General features: G+C 42.0%; 3 protein-coding genes across 5 annotated transcripts in view; 1 reads left to right on the top strand and 2 right to left on the bottom strand.

Moving 5' to 3' along the window:
• Positions 1-471: 471 nt before the first annotated feature.
• tnfsf13 (TNF superfamily member 13) lies at positions 472-7,019 on the bottom strand. 2 transcript variants are annotated; one of them, XM_063202518.1, is made up of 6 exons: positions 6,504-7,019; positions 5,430-5,523; positions 3,950-4,000; positions 3,745-3,863; positions 3,311-3,452; positions 472-2,228 (listed from the first exon to the last, which is right to left on the bottom strand). In XM_063202518.1, the coding sequence occupies exons 1-6, from the start codon at positions 6,717-6,719 to the stop codon at positions 2,116-2,118; spliced, it is 735 nt and encodes a 244-aa protein (XP_063058588.1). In that variant the 5' UTR covers positions 6,720-7,019; the 3' UTR covers positions 472-2,115. The 2 variants fall into 2 exon arrangements, with proteins under 2 accessions (XP_063058588.1, XP_063058589.1); XM_063202519.1 differs by having other exon boundaries at positions 3,950-3,997.
• A 2,414-nt stretch (positions 7,020-9,433) lies between these two features.
• LOC134452159 (uncharacterized) lies at positions 9,434-18,732 on the bottom strand. 2 transcript variants are annotated; one of them, XM_063202516.1, is made up of 7 exons: positions 18,619-18,732; positions 18,231-18,316; positions 13,773-13,898; positions 12,985-13,030; positions 11,617-11,828; positions 10,676-10,874; positions 9,434-10,037 (listed from the first exon to the last, which is right to left on the bottom strand). In XM_063202516.1, the coding sequence occupies exons 2-7, from the start codon at positions 18,272-18,274 to the stop codon at positions 9,867-9,869; spliced, it is 798 nt and encodes a 265-aa protein (XP_063058586.1). In that variant the 5' UTR covers positions 18,275-18,316; positions 18,619-18,732; the 3' UTR covers positions 9,434-9,866. The 2 variants fall into 2 exon arrangements, with proteins under 2 accessions (XP_063058586.1, XP_063058587.1); XM_063202517.1 differs by having other exon boundaries at positions 18,231-18,319; positions 18,619-18,726.
• A 4,553-nt stretch (positions 18,733-23,285) lies between these two features.
• The window catches only part of kif1ca (kinesin family member 1C, a), a 36,608-nt gene continuing 31,963 nt past the window's right edge, over positions 23,286-27,930 (top strand). Inside the window, exon 1 of the mRNA XM_063203441.1 lies at positions 23,286-23,912. The gene's annotated coding sequence lies outside the window, so the exon portion shown is untranslated. The remainder of the gene's footprint in view (positions 23,913-27,930) is intronic.

Raw genomic sequence — 27,930 nt, 5'->3', positions numbered from 1 at the left:
ACAAAATCTATTTCAAAACAAGAAATTACAGCCACGTTTTAAAGACAGGACAAACACTGCTGCACACAAGCCCTAGGGATTTTTTTTTGCTGAAGTGTATGTTTGGATTGAATGATTATAGGATCAAGCTGAACAAAACATTGTTTCTCCCTGCACTCAAGTGCCAGGGTAAATGGATCGTATGGATTCAGAGACCAATGGAAAAGAACAAGTTGTTTTTATTTAACTGCTGAACATGCATATAGACTGTGACATTTTATATAATGAAACATGTCCAAGAAATCAGTGCCTCGACTTTTCACCGTGAGTGAGTCAACGTACTGGTTATTTAAACAATGAACAATGTTCCACCACAAGTAACCACACCTTGGTCTCATTATTATTGAAATAAACCCAGAGATAATAAACATTTGAAATTAAAATGAATTAGGGCCCGCACAGACCGCTGTTCCCTGGGTTTTTAAGGTTCAGGTCAACATGAAAGTGAGTCATGGCCTGGCCATGTGCCTACTGCTGTTCAGGGGGCATACTAAGCCCAATGGTGCCCCCTGGGCAATATCTGGGTAATAGCGCCACCTGTTAGTAAGCTTAGCACACACGCACGCACGCAGACACAAATTACATACCTCAGAAAACACAAGGCAACAGAGCAAAGAAGATACAACATACAACCCCATAGGGTGAGTTCAAAACAAAGGTAGAAGAGATGAGTATAGAGATGAATGAAAACAACAGGGATTTTGCGAAAGTTACAACTAGTTTCTAGTCCAAGTACTTTTCCTTCCAGTCTGATTATGGTGCACTTCTCTATATTAAATAATACACCATCAAAAGTCTGTGTTGGGTATGTATGCCCACAGTTACACAATAGTAGTTCTGCCAACAAAAATATTCAGCTTTTGGCTAGAACATTTCTCTTGATGGAATATTTACCTCAAGCTGTCTGGTAAGTTAGAGCCTACGATGCCCAGCACCATACCAGAAAAAAATATAATCATACTATTTGGATAGACACAAAAGTTCTCCCAAATGGATCTCAACCAAGTTGCAACTGGACTTATTTTTTGGGTCTTGAAAATGGTTTACCAGTTCATAAAGGACAACCAGGAGCTATGCCTCTGAACTAGGTTTTGGATGACTAGTTTCCAATAAATGAGCTCCTTCTATCGACATAGATGAGAATCTGTATCTTCCCAATTGAATGTAGTGCAAACATCTCTAGGCAGTACCAAGCTTTATTGAACACCCCTAATAAAATTATGTGAAAGTAAACATTCGGCAACAACAGCAATATGTTCAGGTATAATTCCAACCAGAGGGCTTGGCAGCACTATTTCAAAATATACTTTGTAATAATTGAAAAACGATAACTGTATTTAGATTTCCTGGAACCTTAATGAGATTTATAATAAAGCAGCCCAACAAACACATTCTGCTGCTGACAATGGCCTACATACATGAACTATTGGGGGTAAAGCATAGAAGTTATCGAATGACAAACCTTTAACTTAGTAACATTTCTGCAGTAACAAACTGGTCTACTATCAGTAAACTGGGCAACTGTCTATTCATGTTTCAGATTTTACCACAACCTTTCCATTCCATTAACCAGCTTTCACTCAACCAGCTTTGCCGTATATCCCAGCATCACAGTAGTAGTGTAGTGCATGGTGCATACTGTACATGTGCTATTTCCAGGGAGAGTGAGCATGTACAAGGGACAAGGGTGAGCAAGGGACTAAAAAAGATAATGATACACAGGGAAACTTTTTGAATCATGTTGGTGGGGAACACCATGACTGGCTCCTAATTTTTTGATTGAATGATTAACAAAAGTTGTCCACTGCTCATCCAAGTAATTCTGATAAAAGTGTTGTAGTGATAACAACCTATCCAAATAAAATCGTATGGTGTTGTTTCCCAGAAACATTGCTCTAAATGTTGCTTAGTGTGTCATCATCTGAGGGATGAGAGAGAGTGTGGCACCCCTCACCATCCACACCAACATCACAACAGCAGTATGTAACGTAAACAATATGAATTGCAGTTCCGGGTAGAGTGAGAGAGTGTACATCACTAAACGTCTAAGGATGAAAGCGAGTGGTTCTGCCCCCGCTACCAGAGGCTGTGCATGCCCAAGAAGGTCGAGTACGGGGTGAGGATGAGACTGGCAGACCGCCGGGGGATCGAGAGCTCAAGGACGGCGCCAGACTCCAGGAAGAACACTCCTGAAAAACACATTTTGACACATTGTTATTGCCATTGTGTATAATAATTCATTCAAATGTGCACGCATTTCATTTGAAATGAAGCTGGCACACACTCATAAACCCAGCCAAATGCATTAGCAGACGCATACAAAAATGAAATGAAAAGCTCAGTGTTGCTGCTATTCACACTCCTCTTTGGGCCTAAGTGAGCTTTTTCTGGCTGAAAAACAAATTCTGCCTCTTTCTCACCGCCTTAGCCTCTCCACTGGCATTTCATTGTGCTGATCAAAGCAAGACCAAAATATAAATATTAAAAGCTGTATGCACACACTCTTGCACAATCATTACCCAGTGACACCCATGGGTATAAATTATCTCCTTATTTTCCTTCCTCTACTCTACAAGTTGCCTTGTGTATGCATTATACAGACCCTGGACATTTCTTAAATAACACAACTTGCAGGTGAGCAGCCTGTTGTCCGTTCGTCTGCTACACAATACAGTTTGCAGTGCTAATTCAACTCTTAGAGAGTCCATTTAACATCACCTAGAGTTTATTTGAAGAGCCTCATTACAAAATGACATATCCATTTTAGAACATTTTGGGAAATTGACATTTGTGTCGGCTATCATTGCATTGCTTACATTGCATTGCATTGCAAAATGCATTTCATAGTATAGGTTTAAAAAGTATGTTATTTGAATGGCAAAAAGTAAAAAAAACAACAACAAAACTCTTCATTTGGTCACAGAGTACTCTCAAAGTGTTGAATTAACTTGCATTTTTTTTACTGTGTATACTGTGAGTGTGTAACAGATGCCAGAGAGGAGAACAATGTAAGTAAAGCTTCCTCCTGAAGCCTCATGCAGATTCACCGGTGACTAGTGTTGGACTAAATGTGGACTAAATATCTTCATCAACAAATCTTTAACATGCAAAGTGTAACCAGAAGTCATTCAGTGCAGTACTTGCACTACCAAGAGAGCTAAAAGCCAGGCCTCTAGCTCAGCCAGCAGTGTTTCTGTATGAAGCCTTGGGAGGAAAGTTTACAACATTCTGCTACTCTGCTAACTGGCATTTGTTACAAGAAGATACTAACCAGCAGTGTAGCAGCTGTTTAGGGGGTTGTTGTTGTCGTCTGTAGGCATGTGCTTCACACACTTCAGTAGTTTTGTGTCGGTGCCGTTGAGGCGCTTGATGATCACCTGACCCATAATCCAGGTGGTGCTCCTGTAGAGTACCTGTTAAAGGGTTGTGTGTGTGTGTGTGTGTGTGTGTGTGTGTGTGTGTGTGTGTGTGTGTGTGTGTGTGTGTGTGTGTGTGTGTGTGTGTGTGTGTGTGTGTGTGTGTGTGTGTGTGTGTGTGTGTGTGTGTTTTAACATGACATAAAAAATAAGAGCAAGTTTTCTCCAAATGTAAATTCTACAAAACTCAACTGCAACATGTGCAAGCTAAGTAGTTAAGTATTCTCCAGAGCTTCTACCAGATGTCATTTAAAGGCCTGTACGACTCAATACGACTCTTTGACTCTACCTGGCTGTAAAGGAAGTAAGGACCCTCGGTCACCACGGTCACCGTCTCCCCGGATACCAATAGCCCCTCCCCTTGACTCCAAGCAGGTGTCCATTTTATGACTGTGCGGTCTTCTTCATCTGAGCACAGGGGAGTTATGTTCTATGTATACTGCCACAAAAACATTCAAGTTTTATTGAAAAACGTGATATTTGTGGGAACTTACCCTGTGAATGAGAAGACAAAGCCTGCAGGTGTAGGAGCGTGCGGTTCTCTGCTGAAGTACGTCACAATGTCAAACGATACAAAACGCAGCCACTGCTGATGTGTTATACATGTGTGCATGTGTGGCCAAGTTAGGTTTTGGCCCATGCTGCTCTAACCACTGTAATGATTCCTGCTTCTGACACATTACACAGCCTGGCTGTCACATAATACATAACCAACATTATGTAAGAGCAGCAGAAGCGCTTCTGTGCCAACCATATGGTGTAGCCTACTGCAACAGCATCGGCTGGCATCCCACAGTGAAAACAGTGTCAAGTCAACACTTAGAGAGTCAATTTGAACATCTTCTAGAGTGTATTTGGTCCCAGAGTACTCAGTAAGAGTTGAATGAACACTTCATTTTCCTGTACAGACATTCCTGTACAGCTGGCATCCAGGCTAATTTTGGAGCCATAGCCCTGACGAGATAATAACAACTCATTATTTATGTTGCTGCATGCGGCTTGCACATTTTTGGATGCCCATTTACACTTTTTTCACCCTAGTATTATGCATTTCTAGAATAGTCGGAGCCATCCAACTTCATTAGTGTGAAGAGGAGTGCTGCTGAAGAGTCTCTCCAAGGTGTTCATTAGTGTCTAGTTCGCCCAGCTACTGGGGCCCTTTATCCTGCAGACAACTATTATATTATACGGGGGCATGATGTCTGGAACTTGGTGCAGTTAGTCGGAATGATAAGATTGTTTTGGGGGGTTACTCTGAGACATTTTCTACACATTTTATTCAGGCAAAGTTTGGCTACTCTCATAACACGGGCGAGTGGTGAAGAATGCTTATGAGCCGATCTTGTCACAGAGTATTATACTTGAGTTTCGTTTCCTCACAAAAATGGTGGTCAGTGCCTTAACAATAGCGCTATTATGACTGAAGCCCGACCACTCTTGAGGTCAAATAGAGGATCGGGGAGTCATTTGTGAGAAGACGTCAGATGTGGCCATGTTAAACACTACTAATTAATGGGTCACTGGTGATTAATTGCGTTCTGATAATGAATGGGTCACCGAAGCGGAACCTGCGGATAACCTCCTCTAACAAAGTCATGCGAATCAGGCAGAGGGCCATTGCAAACAGCATGACCTGTCCAACGCAAACAGCCAGTGTTTGGTCTCACACGAGACAAAATGACACATGTTAAGATAGGAACGATAGATTGTGTGAGATTTAATACGAAGTAGGACTACATTACACTCAATTTCCTTTAGCTTTTGGTAAAATGGGCCTCCAGAAAAAAAGCTTTGAAGTGTAATCACAATGACACACAACACATCATCACTACAAAGCTTGATGATCATATCACACTCAAAAAAAAATCTAGACTGCAATACATGTTTGTAATGACTTAATTTAACAAGAAGGCATAATGAACCTAATACATCTAGTACCTTTTTGGGTTATAACGGGCAATGTAAATGACTTACTTCGATTCTGCCGCCGCTGTCTTCCACGTTTTGAGGCCTCTCTTCTGACTCTATTTAGACTCTGTCCTGTTGTGTCCCTGTAACAGCCCCATACCTGTGTGGCATTGTAGAGAAGAAGGAGGTAATTTTAGCAAAGAAGAAGTCCTCGTATCTGAATAAATGCAAATTATAACAAGGCATTTTCAAATTACACTACTGTTAAATTGAATAAGAAATGACTCACAACTGTATGCCAGTGAGAGTTTTGAGTCGAATGGGTGGACAGTGCTGTTGGCTGTATGTTACACCTACAATAGTGTTGCAACTTGTGGAGGAGATCATTTTGGCAAGTATGTCAGCTAATGACAACAGTGGCATTGAACACATTTGACATAGTGGGAGGTCTGGTGGAAGAAAGGAGTCGGTATGAATACACATGAAGAGACCATCTCCATCACTTCTTCAATGAAGCAGCCTGGGGACTTTGAAGATGGTGTGTAAGAAGCCACTCCCAGGCAGCTTTTAGAGGTAAGCCTTCCTTCATGCATTTCACATGGGGACCATGGATGCATTGTGACAGGATGCTATAGCTAATGTAAGCAGCATCATTTTCAGGATTGTGAGCCAAAGGAGCAGTAGAGACAAAAGACATTGGTCTACAGGGGGAGAAATGAGCCTACATTTAATAAAATTGTATTTATGGCACCACTTGCAACTGAACACGTGTACTGCGACAGTAATGTGGGCTATAACTTACGTGTAGGCTTTTTGATGTAAGGTGTAATTAGCCACCTGTCACTTTTATGTTCCTCCTTCTTTATGCAAGGTGCTTCTGGCTAAGTTACTAAACGTCTGTCAATGTATGATGGATTTATGTTGTAGGCTATATAGGGTAATATGTCTGCCTTCCTTTCCCTTTCCTTAGGGCTAACCCACCCAACCTTGATCTTCCCTGCCCTGACTGTTCATCTGGTTGAGGGAAAATGGGTTGAAAAAGAACAACACAGGCCTATCCTATAGTGTAATAGCCTATTCATTGAAACGATATCTTAGTAGGCCTGGCTAAGCCAAAAGTCTCTAACATCACTCACCTACCCAGCAGCAAGCGGCATGCCCCGACATATCCGCCGTCTCAACTTTCGTCTTTAAATTCATCAACTCTGACTTTAGCTCACTGATCTGCCCCGCTTGGAAAAACAATACACAGACGCAGATGCAGAAAGTTGTAAGTGAAACTGCGAAAAGAAACACCGGCGTTGTTGCGCAACTCCCCGAGCATCCCACCGCAGTCCCGCGTACTCTTTGGACCATGACGACGCACGATGGAGTCGTCTTCTTTTATAACAGTTTGTTCTGAAGCAGTGGTAAATAGGTAGCAAAGTGCCTCATCTCTCCCATCTGTTCACTTTCGCTTTCGAAATGTCATCATAATCTGCTGGGAAGATGCGTGGGAGTATATTAGTCAGCGGTTGGCTCTGGAAATCCCAAATACAACAGACCAAAGCTCCAAAAGCATGGCTTCATTTTGGGTTTGTTTGCTTAGAAGACTGTGTGTACCTACTCAGATTCCAGTGAGAGGTGGTGTAAAATAGGCAACTAGTCTATGTTAACATGAATAGGCCCATCACAGACCACCTCATATTTCATCTTTCATTCTTTTTTCCTTTTATTTCCTTCCTTCTTTCTTTCTTTCTTTCTTTCTTTCTTTCTTTCTTTCTTTCTTTCTTTCTTTCTTTCTTAATGTTAATTGATTGAATACACATACTCATGCAATAAATCGAAGTGTCAAGTCAAGCCCACAGTAGTGGATGCAAGCCAGCACATTGAAGGAAATGTACAGCCCAATCACAGTAGTCTGTGCGTTGTGTTGGGAAAGGTGTTCAGTCATTCAGACATTGGTTTACACAACTGTAGACAATGAAGTATTGACCTTTGGGGAATAACCTGCACTGATTTGAACACATGTTTGAGAGGGTTTTTGTATGGACCAGTAGGCGATGCCAAATTTTGTGTGCTGATAGATACCGTGGTGACAGACAAGAAATTACCACAGAATAACAGAAAATTCTCCCCACATTTGGATATTCTCACATGACTGACACAGCTTGATTCTTTTCATCAGTGTGTCTCTTATTAAATATGTGTATTTCATGTAACATATAAATGATAGTGTCAAAGCCTAAATTACGTGGACAGTCATTATTTCCACCCAGGACCAGTAGGGGAACCATTAGAAGATGGAATCTTGGAACAATTCAAAAGACTCTGACCTGACAGGGCCACTCAGAAAAAAAATAATGTCAGACATTATCATCATCGGAAGAGGGGAACAATATTATGTTCTTTCCTCAGGGCCCAACACCCCTTTAGTTCTACATATCCTTCCCCTTCTCTTTGTAATAAGAGGTTCTTTGTCTGACAAAAGGTGAGAAGGCTACAGTAATCAGTGTCGTAATAGTACCCTGAAGAATTACTTGGTTCACAGAGCATGTAGAATGTCAAGATGGGTTTGGAGGTCTTTTCTTCCAGGTTGTACATGAGGTCAGGTGGAATATTCAGTTTCCCCCTGCCAATTTTATTATAAAGGCGTCTATCTGTACAATAACAATAAAGACCACCTATCCTTGTTGGGTCACTGTACACATCCCATCTAGCATTTCACATCACAGTATGGTGTTAGTTTGTAACCAAGATGTGTTGTCTTTTCATTGCTTCGAGGACAACAGTTACAAGAATGAAAGAATTTCCCATTTTAATGCCAAACACTGGGGCAGTTTGATAAACCAGAAATGTACCCAGAGAATTTATTGTACAAATTTTACTCCACAGGCTATGTTATTTTGGAAGTCAATTTGGCAGTCCCTCTTTATGCCTTTAATCGCATTGGTAGAGCTCCTTGCATTTCCATCTCGATGACAAATGCTGAGTTCATTATTTAAAGTCTTTTCCACCAGCCTCTGCCAACACCTCATACATCTAATCAATGGACTGGCTAGAACTTTGAGCAAATGTTTGTCTGATTTACTTCGGCCTGATTTACTTCAAGCTGTTTCTTTTTCTTCTTGCTGAACCGGATCCAAGATATACAGGGATACAGCTTGATTAAAGGGGGGGTGATGTGTGGTGGGCGTGGGTCGGTAGCACAGTCAGGTCAGTTGCATGGGCCCCAACTGATAGGATGGGAACTCACTACCTCATCAATGCGCTGCCTATAGCCTGTCAGCAGGGTGCCATCGGACTGGGGGAGGCACTGTGTGGGTAGGTGCTTCAAAGTCCACTCACCTTCCCAGGGTCTCCCGCTGAGCGCTAATGCCTCCCTGGCCCGACATCTCAGCCGCCTGCCAAATGGCCAGGTAGGCTGCACACAGTAAAATTTGCAGTGTCATTTCAACACTTAGAGAGTCAGACGTAACACTCCTAGTGTCTGTCCTACTCTCCGAATGTTGAATTAACACTATAAAGTTGACTGTGTGCAGAGCAGTGCAGCGGACCCAGGGCGTTGAGGAGCGGTGCTGCTGCTGAAGGCAGGCAGCGGAGCGGATGCACAGGCAAGGTGACCCACCACAAACAAGTAAGCACAGTAGACGCCGCTCGCAGCTGGAGGCCAATTCAATTGGCCACTTGAAGCGCACACACCGCTCTGGTGACCTGAGGCCCAGCTTAGTCCACATCAAAACAATAAAGGACTGCCTGTACTGTGGGAAGTGCTTGTAGGAAGTGTGAAAAGCACAGGCTGGAACTTTACAAATACAAACACAAACTTGAGCATTGTTTTGGTTTATCAGACACTATACCCACTATCACAGGAAGCCTGGCAGTGTATCTGAAACATTGCACATTGCTTTTGACTGTACACACTTGACCATAGAGATGACGGTTTTGATTTTGCATTTCATTTGCCATCCTCTTACACTTCAGAAAATGACCGATAAGGCACGGCAGCTTTTTGTCTCAGGTGTTGTCTAAATGTTATTTGCACCTGCAACGCCTTCAACGGTAGTCCAAATAAGACCAGTTGCTTCAAGTGACATTTCACCAACATTTTTATTATCTATCTTCAAAGCCCACAATTTATTGCTGTGGATGGAAAAATATGTTATCTGCTAAGTAAATGTCAGTGTCACAGACTTATATTGGATGGCAGTTGTGCAAACTAGCAGTATACATTTTTACATGTCCATAACAAGGCATATTTAAAATGTAGTTAATAAATTATATATCATAAATTATCAATGGCAATGTATTACATGGGTGAATAAATTACATTTAAATAGCAATGTCATATACTGATACTACTGCTTTATCTATGTACAATTATAGCTTAGTACTAGTATAGAGTATATTTACTGGCGCTGAATACAACCCAAATCCTGAAAAGAATGAAATGACTTGGGGGATGGCTTTCACCTGCCTGCTAGAAAACAAAGGAGCAGTATTGATGTGAGAAATTACAATTTTTCACTCCTCGGTTCTTCGCCCAAATCCCCAGAACTGCTCCTGCGGCAGGCTGGGGCCTTGCCAGGCTGTCTGGGGCTGGGGCTGCCGGTCGACGGACGCCAGCACGAAAGCCATCATGGGATTTTCACCTGGCGCAAGGCTCCGCATTTGATCGCTTCCAGCAAATCCAGGCTACAGGAAAATAAAACAGAGAGTACTGGGTTTTTACAGGATCAGATTTGGGTTGCCAGATTTGTGTGCTTCGTAAGGTTCTTTGTGTGTATGGTGTGTGAATGGTGGCATAGCTGGGTAAATGGGTGCATATACGGGGTGTATACAAAGGTGAGGAGTATGTGTGTTTCTGTATGGTATATGTGCGTATGTATGTGTATGGATGTATGCATGTATGTATGTATGTATGTATGTATGTATGTATGTATGTATGTATGTATGTATGTATGTATGTATGTATGTATGTATGTATGTATGTTTGTACTGTATGTATGTATGTACTGTATGTGGACATGCATGTGCCCCTTGCTGCTTGGAGGCATTGACTGTTTTTGAGGTGAAAATGCATATCCCTATGGGACAATAAAGATGAATCTAATCTAATTTAATGCAGGGTGTAGCAAAACACAATTGTGTAAGTAGTACAAATCCTATTTTACATTTTAGTAACCAAACAAACAATGAAAAGGGGTAACTGGAGCACACTGCAGCTTAGACTTTCTTTTTTTATTTGGTGTAAGTCGCTTTCATAATAAAAAAAAGTTAGAGTTTATGCTGCATTGTGCTCGAGGTCTTCCTTTTTCATTCGATATATTTACCATGGGGGTGTTGAGTGCAGCCGCTGAATGTGTCTGTGTGTCACCCTCTGACTCCATCGGTGTGTCCTTCAGCTCGTCTCTGAAAATGGGCTCCAGGAGTTGCTCAGCTCCCACCTCTGTCAGGGCTTTGCCCCACGCTGTGTTGTTGTGGGTTTGCTCAAAGTCGTTGCTTTGGCTGAACCAGGTATCCTTTTTGAGGCTGAGGATTAGACAGATTAACCTCATTCAAAGAGAAAAGTGTTTTCTCACACTTCATCTCAATGCTGATGATATGGATTATCATACGGCATATGCCCCAACGTTGCATAAGTGAATGAATATGGCAGAGAAATTGTACCATATGCCTCCCCCTTCCGTTCAAAAAAAGACATTGCTGGTTTGTTTTTTTATTTAACCAGCAGTTACACAAAACCACCACATGGGGGAGTGTGACACCATGCAAAATGCAAAGCAGCAGTTTTACATAATGAATCAGTTGGCCAGATGGTTACAAATTTCAGACACATGACAGTGCAGTAAAACAATAATTTCCAACAGTGCAGGTATGGTGGCTCAATATAGTTACAGTCTGACCCCAAATCATTGAAAATAATCTTGTGCTTCAAGCAGCAAGCCCCCGCTCTCCCTACAGTAGGCATATACAATTATGTCTGTATGTATGCAGATGTGTGCAATATGTTTGATCAAGTGCTATGTGCGGGTTACAGGTTATGTTCAGGTTACAAGACACCTTCAGTAGAAGCTGAAGTTGCATACTGAAATTCATTTGGAGGGGGTGCATTGAAATCTTCTATTCCCTAAGAAACTGACCAAACAACTAGACACCTTCATTTCCTTGAGACCAATAAAGTAACACACTCTACTCTACCTTTAGTCTACTCACGAACCACTGAGAATCATCTTGTGATTCAAACACTAACCCTCCTTACAATTCTCCTTACAGTTCAACGGATCCCTGTCTCCTCTTGAGATCTCCGATGTGGTTGAGCACGGCGGCCACTCGGGGCTGGATGGCTGCTGTTCTCTCCACCTCAGCGCTCCGCTTTACCCTGGGCCGACGCCCCAACAGCTCCTCTGGGGAGGGCAGCTGCTGGGCCCCAAAGCCCAGAGCCTCAGCACGCCGCCGCTTTGATGGGGGCCCCCACGCCTCCGACTATGGGACACACACACATTGATCTAGTTTACATAAGACATCTAATTCAGAATGAGCTCAATTTAATTCTGAATAAAACTTAATCCTTTGAAAACCTCATGTAAATCCTTGTGTAAACACTTCACAATTAGGAGTTAAATGAAAGTGCAATGTAAACTTGATGGAAGTAGTTAATTCTGAATGATTAATTCTGAATTAAAATTGAAAACTGAAATAAAACATTCAATACACTAATAGCCCCTTAGCGCAGAGCCTCTGTTATAACCTTATTGTCACCAAAATGGTAATGACCTAGTCTTAACCTATTGTGTCCTGGAAACACATATACGCTGCATTCAGGTTCTTGAGATTTGAGCTGTTTTATTAAAAATGTGGGTAGGTTAGAGCTGAACGAACACATTCAAGGGTCCTAGCTTTTAAATGCCTTTCATTTCATGTTTGTGTGTGCTTCGGAGGCTGAGCTATTTAGGATTCAATAGGTTAGAGGGCACCCTTTCCCAAAAAGGGCTTAGGACAACATGGGTTAATCGGTGACTTAAGAGTCTCGGCATTGTCATAGGAATGTTGTTATGCTGAGGGTTTTCATCAAAGAGTGAATACTGTAGGCCCCGCCCACTTCTAATGTCATGTGCAGTATACTTATAATGTAAAATGTGTTGTATGACATTGGGAAACACAGGACATTCACAACGTAACATTTCAATACACTGTGTTAACTGAAGGGGAAGACTTGGGACATACACAGTCACATAATAATCATTTTGAAATAGTAATAATAATGCAGTAAAATGGATAATGATGTTATACTAAAAAGCAACGTTGCAAGCATAGTATTTCGATACACTGTGTGAAATGAAACGCAAGCAGGATGCATTACCTATTTCATTTTGGTTCAGCTTTAAACACGTGATCAGGTGCCATACATACATAATGTAGACTGTGCTTTATGTTACACTAATGCACTGTACAAAAAAGATTCCAGCACCACTTAATTGCTTCATTCCTCCGCTCATTGTATGCTTCCTTTTTATTTTATTTTTTTTAATAAATTAATCATCTCACTTCTTACCAAATTAGCTGTGTAAGTGGGTAATAATACTGATGAAATGGTTCATAACTGGAAATATCACTATAAATCTGTGAGAGACACACTTACAAGTTCTCCGGGGGATGTGAAATAGCTGAATTGTGGACTCTCATCACTAAAGGTGAACAGAAAAAGGCATTTAGTATTTATTACCATATAATATGTGAATAGGTAACTACACACGTATATAAAATAAAGTGTAATGTCTGCACACTTGTTCTTGATCTGTTTTCATTCACCCTAAGTGAACGTTTTTGAGCTTGCACTCTTCATTCGATTACAAGTTGAAAATGTTCACTGTAAGGACATTCCACTTTCCAGTTTCATTTGTACATTTCTTTTCATCCTGAAGCTGCCTTTTGAATGTACTGTATGCACCACACACTCTTCACAACAAGTGTCTATTTGCCATAACTCATTGACTTGGAATATCAGTTAGGGCTATATGGCCAGTCATGGGTAAGTGGTTAGGGCGTCAGACTTGTAGCTCAAAGGTTTCCCATTTGATTCCTGACCCTCCAAATTGGTGGGAGGAGTAATTAACAAGTGCTCTCCCCCATACTCCTCCATGACTGAGGTACCCTGAGCTTGATACCGTGAATTGATGGACTTGCTCACGATACAAGTTTTAGACACAGTAAATTCAGATGCAATCCCTTATGTTTTATATATATTTAGGCCTACTACAGGCCTGTCTTATTTCAAAGAACATGTTGTTAATGTTAATGTGTAATGTTAATCCTTAATGATACAAATATCTTAAACCAAATATATCACATCTAAATCGGTTAATTTTGTAGAAATCTCCCCATAGACGACTTTTCACATGGATCATTAGTACTTTGTGAACTACTGACCTGGGCTGATGCACTATCCTGTCCCAGAACTCCTCACTGTACCTAGGGAAGACACTGGGCTCCTCGAAGGTCTGCCACTCTGGCATGCTTTCCTCCTCAGATGTCCGCTGGACCTCCTTTGATTTCCTGTAGGGCAAGGGCACACATACAAACACATACACACACATGCACACACGTGCATACGCACACGCACACACACACACACACACACACACACACACACACACACACACACACACACACACACACACACACACACACACACACACACACACACACACACGACATAAACTGATGCACAAAATAATCCCAATACCAGGAAAAGTCACCACATAGACAACGTGTTTTTCACTATGTTTCACATGTTTTTCAGACCATGCACACAGACACCATCACCTGAACTTGGGAAGCTGTGTATGCAGGCCAGCCAGACTATCTATATCAATGATCCTCAAACTGTGGGCTGGGGTCCACTGGTGAACCTTGAAAATATTCCAAGTGGGCCATGAAATCATTTTGTACAAATGTTGACTATTTATTTGAGTTGTGTTGTTTATTGGATCCGAGGTGGGCCTCGAACATTTGGGAGAATTTCAAGTGGGCCCCAAGTTTGAAAAGGTTGGGAACCTCTGATCTAGCTGCCCAACTTCTCAGTTCTCCCCCAAAGTGTTTGCTGTTGATGTTGTTTTTACCCAGAGATCAGAATTCTGCTCCATTGAGATGCTCCAGGGCGATGTCTTTGGTCTGCAGTCCCGGCTACCTTCTAGGTCCTGACTCCTAACTACTTTCTCCACCCACCACACCTACTTGTTATGCCCAGTAATGTGGGTCTGTGTCTGGGTATTCACATCCTGTCTAGTCCTGTATCACTTAGCATTCCACTCACTAACTGGCCGTCTGCACTCCAACAAGGTGTTTGCTTCCTCTCTATGGTCCCCATGGGGGTGATTCCTCCATCCCGTCTCACCCTCTAGGCTGGTTGCCAAAAAAAACAACACACAATTCAAAGAACCTACCTTCTTTTGGGGATGTATCCAGAAACAGTATTGGGGGCAAAAACTCAGAAGCACAATGCAAAAGCAACCCAGAGAAGCAGACTATGGCGAGAGGCCTGTCTACTCACAAAGCACAGTCAGTGCATTGTGCATAGCTCCTTTCAACACGGCGAGACAATTCTGCACATCTCTGTCTACTCACCACCTGGGCTGCATAGAAAATACTGTTGATGTCTCTGCATAACTGGTGTACCTGACTTTGGCCTTTGATATCAGCTGTTGACCCTCTGGCCACATGAGCACCGGTCAACATGCATGTATGTCAAACAAAATCACCTACACCTTAGTGCAGCATGTGAATGAGTCAATAAAGTCATATACTGTTTCCCAACCGCTAGAAAGTCAGTCTTGTGTGTGAGGCTTGAATGCAATGTTATTACTCTGTGTGCTTCTGTGGCAATGGCGCTTTCACTTCAAAAAAGTCGGTGTGTCTCCTGCCCTCTGGTCCGTCCCCCAGCTTCAGAATCCCATATTCCACTGCAGCTCTGTACTGTATAGCAGTGGTTCTTAACCTTTTTTTCTTCACGCACCCCCATACCTGTGACTAAGACAAGCCGCGCACCCCTAGCCCAAACTTCTACACTTCTATACGCCCTAAAAAATGATTTAAGTGATTTATTACAATGATTCTTGCTTGAGACATTAATCAATACCTTAATGACTTGACATGGTGACCAAGATCGGTTTAAATTTGGGTTTGATTTGGCCTAATGATAATGTTTGCTAACAGAATTTTGGTCACAACCTCAACACAAACACAATTCCGTGCACCCCCTGAAATCTCTGGCGCACCCCCAGGTGGTGCCCGCACCCCAGGTTAAGAACCACTGCTGTATAGCATTGTGTCCTCATATGCTGACAGCTTTTCTCCAAAACTTCTTCCACTTGGAGACTTTCTCTACTGCATAATTACAAAAGTCAAGATTCCAACGTACTGCAACAACGGCAGCAAGCCTGGAGATTGTATCTGTTCTTGACAGGCTAACTGATCTTTAACCCTCCCATTGTAATTATACATGCGGGGAGTACAACAGCAGCTACCTTTCCATTCTCCTGAAGTCATTTGAGTGTGCAAAGTTGCTGTTTGATTACCTTTGAAAGTGAAACTCCTGTGATTTCTATTTTAACTGAAATGGCCATCGTGTGGATAATGTTTCAGCAGTAAAAAAATAAATAAAAATCAACAATAAAACTGTCAACAACAGTCAAATACAAAATGTTAACTATCAAATATTGATTAAAGATGCTGACACAGGCATTAAAAAGACTGTTGCTGCAGACCTCCAGGTAGAAATTGCCATTGATTTTAGGATACTCTTAGCCTGGTTGTCAGAGGGTGCGTTTGTGTACACTTAAAGTGTTTATGAAACGAAAACAAACAGTCATTCCCATTAAAGCCTTGTTTTTTCTGATAGCATCGATGAGACTTTGAACCCAATCATCCTGGAGGAACTTGTGAAAATGGCAACTCAAAGTGTGAATTCTGTGAAATTTGGTGTGACTAATGAGCTGGGCTGTGACATCATAGAGGGGAGTCCCTGGTTTGCTAGTATGGCGATCTGAGAAAACAACACACATTTGATGGACCCACATCTTATAAAGGAACCAAAATTCTGATACAAACATCAGCGTGTCGAAAAACCACACATCCAACCTCATGAGAAAAAAAAACAGCAGCACACATCTATTTCAGAGGCACTGATACATCTGCAGAAAGTGACATGTCTGACAGGCGAAGTGACGATTGTTGACATAGCCTGACAGTTCGTTTTGTTTATGGTTACGGTTGCTAAGGGCGCTTTGCCATGACCCACAGATGACATGGCGTGTGTATTTGTTGACAAATGGGGGGCATTTTGATTCAATTGCGCGATATAGTGTGATTGAAATGCATGTAGGCTACATGCAAAAATATCATCAACTAGAGAAAAAACTGAGGTATTAGGCTGTTGGAAAAACGCCCTATATAGCCTGAGTCCTCAGCATATTTTTAGCGTTTATCATTATTATTATTTTTTGTGCTCAAAGTCACAGGTGTCGCGTGTCCCTCAGCCGGACTCTGAGGACGAGGTGTGTCCAAACGTCAGCCACACGTGCACCACAATACTAAAAACAAACAATCAACGCTTCAAAGTAGGCCTACGCTATGTGCATCTCTGTTTATTCGCTAAGCAGTAGCAGGACTTTTTCTAGGATTTTTTGGCATGAGGGAGCATCATGGCAGGTTACAGGGGGTGAAGGGGGGTGTTCCCCCCAATGAATGAGAAATTTATTAGGGGCGCTCAAATATATATGTATATAAATATAAAAGTATGAGGCTGCATCCACGGAGGTATGAGGGTGGAGCACCCCTATTTCCCCGTTCAGAAAAAGCCCTGAGTAGCCCAATCTGTGAGTTGGCTGTCCTCGACCGAGAGCACCATGCTGATGTGCGGATATCCTCCCAAAACCAATTTATTGACCAGTTGAATGGCAATTAATAAAAAGTGCATATTCCGAGAGCATTCGCATCGGTTTGGCATGTAATGTGCATTACCCTTTCCTGAAAACAACATACAAAGCAGATGGACAAGGTAAAACGAGCAGCCTAAAGCAAAGCAGTGCACTCACCTGTCACATTTGTGGTGAAGCACAAGGGGTGGAAATGTGCCGAGCACAACAGTGACCAAGAGCTTGCTTCAAAACCACGCATTGGATCCACAGAGCCCTAGCTTGATTTAGCCTTCTCCTTGTCGGCCACAGTTCCATCATTCTTCACAGAAGGGAACTTGTGCAAAGATATTCCTTCTGTCAAGTAGCCATTTTTGCAGCTGGCACCGTTCGGCCCTCCAGCAACACACTGCTTGACACTGCGCTTTGTTTTGGTACTAGCCGCCATTGATCTGAACAAGGTGGAATGGAGTGAACTCACCCCTTCTATGTCACGCATATAATTTGCATAAAATTTGCATGTCACCAAAAAAACACTTTTTGGGAACGTTTTAACATGACTTTTAGGACAAAATATCACCCAGACAATATCCCATGTTATTCACAAGGCTTAGAACTTTCAGAATCTGTCCTGGAAATGGTCAAATTCCTTTACTTTGTTTTCGTTTCATAAACACTTTAAGTTTGTGAAGTTAGTGAATCTCTCCACCAGGGGGCTCTAGAGCTACATACACGCACCGTCCGTGAGAACCAGGCTAGGATACTCTGTTGCAGCGTCCCAAGGGGGGAGAGATACAAGTAACTAGTGAAGTAGCAAACTTGTAACTGTAACAAAGTAGCCACCATTTGCATGCAGGAAACCCTGGTCAGATGATCCCACGCCGCTGCTACCAAAGAGGTGTACTTTTGTAAAGATATACACAGGAAAATGTGCTAGGCTATTAGAACTATGTGGTTTTTCTATTAGACTCACCTGGCAAAAGGCAGAAACGCATCGTCCTCATTTGAGAGATCCATTCCGATAGCAGGTAGAGATGTTGCTCGAATTACGACAAAAATCTTCTGGGGGAAAAGGGAATATATTCGCATTATCAGGTGAGGTTACAGTGCATTTGAGCAGGTAAAATAATTCATGTAATACAAAATGAATCGCAGATTAGTACTACATCTTGTTAAAGTGTCTAATAGTATTGTTAACGCCATCAACTGACTGCTAATTTAAGCGCGGCTAGCTGTCACAGTTTTTCCTTGGTTCACGGTATTATTCAATGCAAAAGGCTCTCTTTCCACATAAGTTGTTCTGGCCACAGCATGTAAAAGTATATAAGCACTATTGTAAGTAAGGATGAGACAGCATGTACCTTAGGTAAGGTAAACTGTGTGAAGAATCGTATTCTCACTGACAGCAGGATGCTAATAGCTCAAACAGTAGTTGCTAGCTGTAATCCCAAGTGCCCTCGCGTGGTAATTTTATGGAATACAATTTATTATTGTCGCGTGACAATAATGAGGGGGAAAATATCAACATTGGAACTCTTGAAATGTTTCAGCTTGTCTACAGTATTGTAATGTCAAAGTCACAAAAAAGTCACACAAAATCTTGCCTACCTGAAAATAGTCTAGTAGCTACCTAAGCCACTGCAAACCAACAACTGAACCTTGTATTAATATGTATACAGTATTACCATGTATTAATAACAGTGTGAATACATTAGCCCATACAAATCTATAGAGCAATCCCACATGTAACAAAACAAATACATCTTAACCTGTCTTGAGAAAGGTGATTACCGGTACACCATTATTTTGAGGTGAGTTCCCTGATGTCTCTAACGCTTTATGTAAAATCTTTATTTCATTACTTTTTTATTATTTTTTATTTTTATTTTTAAAGATGCACATACCTGTGTAGATCAACAGCACATCAGTATCCTCGGAAGTTTGTACTTATACCAAATATATGCTGCAGTAGGCGACATAGACAGTAAGGTACATGCTAATGAAACATTACTGTGCTGCTCATATGTACTTAAACTATTAAATGTGTACTTCTACGGTGTACATTTTTAGTAGTTTATTTCCAGAATTCATGCTTTTACCTGAATACTTACTACCACCATCAAATTCTAAATATTTATTATGACTGAGGAAATACTTGAAAAGGGGGGTCTTCTTCATGTGCGTAATTTTGAATGTTCAGAAATAGACATTTATAGCTGCAAAATTTTATTTACTTTGGTCATACTAGTAAATATTAGTTTATTACTTTGTACATATTCAAGAAAAGATCACATTTGGCAATAGGCAGCACAGTTCCTGTGAGCATCATAGTTGCTATGCCTTCTGTGGCCACCATCCTACACAGTGTAGGCCAGTGGTTCCCAACCTATGGGTCGCCAAAGATCCACAGTGGGTCGCGAAGCCCTCTTGAGTTTCAGGGGTTTTAATTTTAATACCATATTTAGCCCATTTTGAATAAATGACAAAGCATTTAAACTAATGTAAAAGCAACACAATGTAAGTGATACATTAAACAGTTCAGGAATAAAATGATAATTAATAAGTATCAAGTTACTCCCTCTCTTGCGGCCGCTCGTGCAATTGGTTCACCATAGCTTACAATGGTAAAAATATGGGTCCCTGAAAAAAAAGGTTGGGAACCACTGGTGTACACTGTAGGCTACTGTGCAGGAAATGGTCAGAAAAGGTACTGCAACTATGCTGCTCATTGAAACTGGGCTGCCTATTGCCAAATTTGATCTTTACATGAACGTTTACTGAATAAACAAATATTTTCTAGTATGGTCCAAATACAGTCATTTTTGCAGCTAAAAATGGCTATTTCTGGAAATTCAAAATGGCGGACCATGGAGAAGATCCCCCTTTTCATGTATGAAAAGTGCAATTTTTCCAGTCATAATGAATACTTAGAATTTGATGGTGGTGGTAAGTATTCATGAAAAAGGCAACATTAGTGAATGGGCAGCATGAATTCTGGAAATAAACAACTAAAAATCTCACACAGTGTCCCTTTAAAGATCCTGTGATGCCGGGTATTGCTACCCCTTAATGGCAATATTACGTTAGTGCAAACTGAAGTCATGACTTGGTCTGGCTTTAATTTGCCACCCAGACATGATATGTGCTTTGCAAAGAGTACAGCCACAGCAAGATTCCATGACAGTCTCTGAATTATTTTGCTACTGTACCTCATCAGACATGACTGTTATCTAGCCATTAGTTTTCTTTTGTTTTAAAGTTTTTTCCTTCACCTGACATGTAAATCGTCATCATCAGAGGGTCAAAAACTTTTACAAGTCTCAAACAAAGAAAAGTAATGACTGGACTTAGCAGAAGACATTAGTGAGCGTAATACAATTATGACTGCTTTATATTGAATTGAATTGAATTGAATTGAAAACTTTATTACAGACTCAAAAAGTTCCATATAAGATACATAAAAAGACATAAAAAACACATACAAAAACAGACAGGTACATCACAAAGCACCAGTTCATTTGAAAACATATAAACATCTATACCAGTGCTGCCACAATTCAGAGAAGTACCTTGTATCACTCTGCCTGGTATCATAAAGAGTAGATATTATACCATTGCTTGATCCAGCAAGTCTACCCATAAATCTATGCATAAAATTTCTCAGCAGTGCATGAAAAGTGGGGACACTACAATTGACAAATAAAGTGCTTGCGCTCGTCCATCTTGGGAACTGAAGGAGAATCCTAAACGCATCATTGTATGCCACTTGCAGCTTCTTCAGCTTAGCTGTATGGTATTTACACCATAAGTGTGCTGTGTAAAAAGGTGTGCAGTAGGCTCTAAAGAGATTAACCTTGACATCATCTGTGCACATATGGAACCTGCGTGCCAACATATTGGCCTGTGCATATAACTTAATTTACGACACTGACGCTGGATATCATCATCATCACACAGGTCATCAGTAATGATATGACCCAGGTACCGCACTTTACACACTACATCAAGAGAGCTGTTAGACAGAAAAAACGAGGGGAAGTTTTGTTTTTGGTCCTCCTTAGTTCTCACAATTAAAATCACACTTTTTTTATGATTAAACTTGATGTCAAATAGGAGTCCATAACTGGAGCACACATTAAGCAATTGCTGAAGCCCAGCACTATATGGGGACATGATAACAAGATCATCAGCATAAATGAGATGATTAATTACCTTGTCACCCACCATACACCCAGTTTTACACTGCTTAAGATTACTGGATAGCTCATCCATATATACATTGAATAGAACAGGGGATAAGATGCCACCCTGTCTTACCCCATTTGTTATAGTAATTGCTTTCAACTTTTTTATAACAGGAGGGCTCCTATTCATACCCTGCTGTGACAAGAATGTAAAGGTAAGCATGCTGTCTTTTGGTAAGTGCAGTCTGAGTTAGTGTATGGTGTATAATCCCCACCCCCAGCACTGTCCCATGTCATTGGTCTGACAGCCCATGAGTCCGACATCCTATTAGTCCAACACCGCTGAGTACTGTATGTATCAGTCTTTTAAAAAGAGACCCATTAGTCCAACATCCCATTATTCTGACACACGTTAAAACTATGCCCAAACCAAAACAATTCCTAACTCTAGCCGTCAGTAAACGTATGTTCTGTCAGTATACAAATATTTTAGTGTTATAATTTTGTAAGACATGTTTTCGCATGTGTATTTTTTGACTGAAAAGATGTGCTGTTCCCCAGAGGCCTGAGCATCGTGCCCATCTGTCTGACTCATGGCATGTCGGAGCAATGGGATTCTTGTTATGCTCCTCTATGGTTTATTGAGGACTTACAGGCTATCGGACTACTGGGACCCTCCCATCACATACCAATAATACACATCAGGATAACATATCAACACATACCAATGATCAGGATAATAATAATAGGACATCAGGAAGTCCAGTCACAAGTCATAAACCACTGTAGACATGGACATGTATTTATCCACCATCTGTTTCCCCATTTGATGCTAATATAATGGCCTGGCATGACCAGCAAAATTGGTGATTTTAAATGAAGGATCTCTAATTAATGAGTGACCACAGTGCTGGCAATCAGAAACACTACTGAGTTGGCTTGCCGCCTATTGGACCTCAGTGCAGTGTTACACACCCTCTTTTGTTTCACCAAGTTTCGTTGTTTTTCTCCAGGCACCGTTGGGATAAGAGACCTGACATCGAAGTGCGTTCTCCTAGTTTACAGTGGTGTGTGTACATACATACAGTACATTCTTCTTTTGGTGCAGTGATGACTTATCCAGCCTGGTATTACCCGTCATACTACTTTCATTGGGAAATGTGAAGGAACTGGAGGGTTACAGATGGTAAGAGTAAGTCACACAGACTTCTATGTAATATTACATGGCATGGATACATCAGATATTCACAGACATTTGGGCCTAGTTATGTGTGAATAGCCTAAGTCAGTGATTCCTAATCTGTGTGCCGGGGCCTACTGGTGGGCCGCGAAGGTATTCCAAGTGGGCCCTGAAATTCTAAATAGCGGGCCTCAAAATCTAGATCAAAATTGTTGTGTTGTTGGTGACTATTTATTTGAGATATTTTGTTCATTGGGCCCGAAGTGGGCCCTGAACATTTGTGAAAATTTGAAGTGGGCCCCAAGGAAAAGGTTGTGAACCTCTGGCTTTCTTGCCTTGTCTTTCATTTTGGTCAGCGCTCTAATAAGTAACAATGTCTTTGTGAGGCCTCCAATGTTCTTCTTCACATCCTAACAAAACAGGTCATGGGGTCTTTGTGGGGTAGTGTCTTTTGTCTACTGAAGTGTAGTCTGAGGCCTATTCACCAGAAATTACATTATGTAACTTGTTCTATCGTTGGCCTACACATCACACGTTCAAGTTAATCCCGTGTTTGGAATGCCAAAAACTCATGATCTTAAAACGCATCAAGTGAGACAAGCTTATCGAAAGCGACGTCATGTAGAACTACGGATAGGGCAGTGCTGCTTCTGTGAGCGTGAGTCAAGAGGTGGAGCCTAGAGGGGAAGAAGGGTGACGGGGCCGCACGCGAGGCTGCGGGCAGCGGCAACTTTTATGTATCACCTCGTTCTTTGGATTTATTTATGAGTTATTCGTTTTAAGTTGTGAAATTATTTTGCTGCAATCCCGTCACATGTTTCGATAGTTACCTCGACTCCACTTTTCTGGACAAGCTTTTTGGACAGTCTGTCGAAAGGAAAGATTTTTGGGACTTGGTCCGGTCGGAATTTTGTCTTGGTGACCAGGCGTTGAACGGAAAATCTGTTCTTTCCATTTTCATCGGCTGTTGAAGACTTTTAGTTTGTCTAAAAGTTTAGACATCATATGTCGTGCACTTCGACGAGCCTTGTCGGGTTGTTTTCACTTCATATCTGATACATGGAGCAACTCAAAAAGACTGGTTGGACTTAACTTTTTATTCCGTCGTCGAGAGCAGCTATCCGCTTGCCAATTATCTGGGCAGGTGGTAAGCTAAGCTTTGGGCAACATTCGGGAGCTTTTCCTGCAACTTTTCGAACTTTCTGAAACTTACATTATCAAGTGGTGTTGGTGGTTCACTCTTTTGGTGCCCATATTACCATTCTTCAAAGGAAATAAGTTGAATTAACTGGTAAGTATCCCACTTTTAACTCCTACATCATCCATCTGGAATCCTCCTCGCTCTCTTTCCCCCTCTATCTGCTGGTTGTGTAATGGTAAGGGAGGGAGGGCGTCCGGCTATTTCAAAAGTTTCAAAACTGTGATTAGAATTCACAAGTAGCTAGGACATTGTGTAATGGCACTGCCTTATCTAGACAGTGCCTTTCTGTTTGTCCGTGTATGAAGTGTATATGGATCTGTACAAAATAGTGGAGCTCTAAACCTCCTTCCAATGTTTTGACCCAGTGACCAACGTGGCTTGGCTGGCCAAAGTGATCCTAATAGCTTAAGTTAAATATTTAACCTTTTTAAATTCGAGATATCTGGTGTCACCAACAACCACTTAACCTAGTTGAAGTCAGACATCGAATGTTTACTTGTTGATGATGCGTGACTGCTGGTGTTTCATCATTGTGTTGACTCCAGCCATGTGACTTGTGATTGGATCGCAGTTCCAGTTACAGGTGATCTTGCCTTCTGTCTACTTTTTTTAGTCCGAACTCATTGATGCATAAAAGAGGCCTTATTTGTGATGTATGGTTGGGCGGTCCTGTGGGCATGTGTTTTAGGGTAAAGCTTAAATGGGACACACTGAAGGGAGAAACCAGCCCCATACCTCTCCACATGTAGCCCTACAATAGGCCCTTAGATGGAGGCCTATTGTCTCCACCGGGGCATTTGTAAGTCAGCTCCCCATAAAGCCAGTTTAGCCAGTGCTTGAATAGCTCCCGGACATTTCTCCTCCTAGCTATCCGCTTTTCATTTAATTGGTTCTCCAGGGAAAACCCAGCAGCAACAACCCTCTCCCAAGTTTTGTTTAATACTTCAGGTGTCTAATATCCAACCACAGACTAAAAGAGAAGGAGCTGACTGAGCAGCCAGTTTTAAAGAAAGTTTTTTTTGTCTGTGTGTGTCTTAAAGTGCCACAGTATAGCATTGTTTTAATGACCATGTGATTGTGTTTATCCTGTAACAAGGAGCGTGCACGTTCCGTCTGTCTGTCTGCTGCCCCTGCAAGGTTTTGCAGCACCATCGCAGCAGGGTACCAATATCTTGCTAACCGTTTTTTCAGTTGAATTACTTTCAGGCTGTAGAGCACACATAGCTGTGTGTATTTTTCCCCTGTCTTGTGGTCTGTTCTCCCCGCTGCTGGAAGAGGCCTCATTACATGGCACACATAATGACAGACATGAGGTACATTCCTCAGACTGACGACTGACTCACAGTCAGTCAAAGTCTCTCTCTCTCTCTCTCTCTCTCTCTCTCTCTCTCTCTCTCTCTCTCTCTCTCTCTCTCTCTCTCTCTCTCTCTCTCTCTGTCTCTCGCGCACACTCACTCACTTGGTTTTTCCCCTCTCTTGCTCGTTCACCCTTTACCACTTTTTTCCCACCTCTCTCAATGATTATTATTTTGGGTCTGTCACTCACAGCATCCTGACTTCCTCACTGTGTCCTTTACTGGCCTGGACTTGTCCTTTTTCGGTCCTTGCCACTTTTTGAAGTTCTTCTGACGACACTTGGACACTAAGCTCAAGTCTGTTTTACTGAGAATTGTCACAAAAAAATCCTCATCCTCGAGAGCAGTGACGCTACAAAAAGGTGTACTTCAGTCTTGAAGCAAAGTAGTGCTAAAGTACTTCAATGTACTTCCAGTGGTTAAAGCCCGTCACCATTTGTTATCCAAAGCAGCTAACACTTATTTAGGTACAGGGTATTGGCTGCAGTCCCTGGAGCAATATATAGCAATATATAGTAGGGTGCCGTTACCTACAGCTATGGTGGGATTTGAAACTCTGATCCTAAAACCAACTTTCTATTCATTAGGCCATGGCTGCATCAGTTGATGTCTACCTGAATTCTTGAGTGCATCCCCGCCACATAGGCCTGCGTGCTTCACCGAAGGGGATCTATGTATGTGACCAATAAGCAGTCCTTGTATCCTTGTAATTGGCCGCACAGTTTTCATTACATTCATTCATTTTGAATATTTGTCCACAACACACCATGCCAGTGCCTGAGAACAAGTTCTGGCAGAGGGATCAAGGAAGCAAGCGAGTGGCCCTCATCTAACTCAGTGGTACACAAACAAGGCACCCACACTAAAGTAGGGCCCGCTATGAATGCGGAACAGCCATGGCCACTGCCAAGATGACACCCGCTGAAACATGGAGACGGACGGGGACATAATCAAACTGCAATTAGGCTAGGCTTTCTCTCCAGTGCAGAGGTAGCTCATCACTGGTCTGTGTTTGTGGAATTAGGGTTACGTTTATATGGTGACGGACGGTCAAAACAGAAGACGCAAAAGTGAAGTCTCATCTTCAAGTTTTCGATGCTTTTTACATGAGGGCGATTGCAAGGGAAAACAACAAAATATTTTGTCAGAAGTGCCTTTCATTTACATGGTAATCTCGTCGTTGTGGGACGCAAAAAATCTGGAGAAGTGTGACATGAAGCTGTATGGGACATGTTTTTACTTTTTTGCCGTTCACATGGAGATGCAACCACTCAGGAAGGAGTCTTCAGATTTTTATGTCAAGCCTCGATTGTGGGGTACACCGGTAAACGAAAGGCACTTCTGATCAAATATTTTGTCGTTCTCCCTCGCGATCTTCCTTGTATAAACGGTCCCTAAATGTTGAAAGTGCTGTTTTGATTTAGTAAAGAAACGGAACAGTTGAATGCGGCTGCTGATAATAACATGATGATACTATGGCCATGAACACACAGGTGTGCGTACAGGTACATCACAATGAGCCACACCTGCGTTTCACTGGCAAGTTGTGAAATGTGCACGCCCAGTGCTGATGAAGCAACACGTGTGTTTAATTTCATGGATACATTTTTGCACTGATGACTGTTTTCAATTGGGTTGTCACACTAAACCCCCAAAAGTTGTTGCAACCAATATCCACAACTTTGTTACCTCAAAGGCTACATTTGCAACACTTGATGTACAAATTATGCACATTATCAAAATGCTAAAAATAATAGCATTCATTAGTCAAAGATTTATTAAAAGGAAGTGCAAGCATCCCCTGGTTACTGTGCCAGGTCTGGGTTGTTAGCCTGTTGGCCATACCCACTGACAGCTGTACATCCTGATCAAAGCACCATCTGACTTTCCCTCATGAGGGGGGTATTTGGGGTGGAGGTGTTGTGCCTTCCATACACAGCAAAACCTCCTGCATACATGTGGATTGAGATTGAGAGAAAGAGGGACTCTGCGCTCTCTCTCTCTCTCTCTCTCTCTCCCCCATTGGCTGTGTCACCTGTTGTGGTTGCGCAAGGGGGTCGCGGTTGCTCCAGCCCGTGGAAGCTATGCCTGTTATGTTTGTTATGCGTGCCATGCAGGCACAGGCTCTGTCTGTTTGTGGACAGACCGTCTTGTCTGCATTATAAAGGCGTAACCAAACTTGTTTTCAGATGTGGGCCTGTAGGGTTTTTTGTCTGCAGGGCGAGTTGTCCCTTTTCTTACCGCCTCCCTATTGGAGATAAGCGATCAGTCAACACCCCTCTCTGGCCGCATTCCAAAGTGTCTCCTCTCCCCCTTTACGACGACACCACTCGGTGTCACATAGACACACATACACGCGCACTCGACCCCGAGAGAGTCCACATGACATGACCAATGCTGCCACGCTTGACAAAGTTACATCACCCTGCTCAGGGAGTTCACACACATTGTCGGACAGGTTGTTGTGAGTTTCTAGAAAAGAAACATGTCATCCGTAGAAAGACACAAGGCCTATTTATACATTCTACCTACCAGACTGATTTGGAGTTTCTATTTTTACCTCAAAGGAACATTTATAAGCCTAGTGGAAAGTTAGGATATTTCGTAACAAACTTTGTGGATATGATTGAGCGCTCACTCTGCTACCTGTCCCATAGCTGTTCAGTGATTCTCACAGACAAAGGAGCATTGTATGTGATCTTACAGAAATTCACACCAGCCAACCAGCCAAATGCTGGTGAAATTTCAGTTTA

This window comes from Engraulis encrasicolus, chromosome 7, assembly GCF_034702125.1.
Source record: "Engraulis encrasicolus isolate BLACKSEA-1 chromosome 7, IST_EnEncr_1.0, whole genome shotgun sequence".
Classification (NCBI taxonomy): Eukaryota; Metazoa; Chordata; class Actinopteri; order Clupeiformes; family Engraulidae; genus Engraulis; species Engraulis encrasicolus.
Note: the sequence above shows the minus strand (reverse complement) of the source record. Positions and strands in the feature narration are given on the sequence as shown.

Bases quoted from the DNA above. Each gene is read 5' to 3' on its own strand.
- tnfsf13 (XM_063202518.1), bottom strand. From the start codon at position 6,719: ATGGTCCAAAGAGTACGCGGGACTGCGGTGGGATGCTCGGGGAGTTGC. The intron at 3,864-3,949 runs GTAAGTTCCCAC...CCCTGTGCTCAG, and splicing joins TTTGTCTTCTCATTCACAGG to ATGAAGAAGACCGCACAGTC. The intron at 3,453-3,744 runs GTAGAGTCAAAG...ACCCTTTAACAG, and splicing joins CTTACTTCCTTTACAGCCAG to GTACTCTACAGGAGCACCAC.
- LOC134452159 (XM_063202516.1), bottom strand. From the start codon at position 18,274: ATGGATCTCTCAAATGAGGACGATGCGTTTCTGCCTTTTGCCAG. The intron at 11,829-12,984 runs GTAAGTGTGTCT...TGTGTCCCATAG, and splicing joins TCACATCCCCCGGAGAACTT to TCGGAGGCGTGGGGGCCCCC. The intron at 10,875-11,616 runs GTAAGGAGAATT...TCTAATCCTCAG, and splicing joins AGACAGGGATCCGTTGAACT to CCTCAAAAAGGATACCTGGT.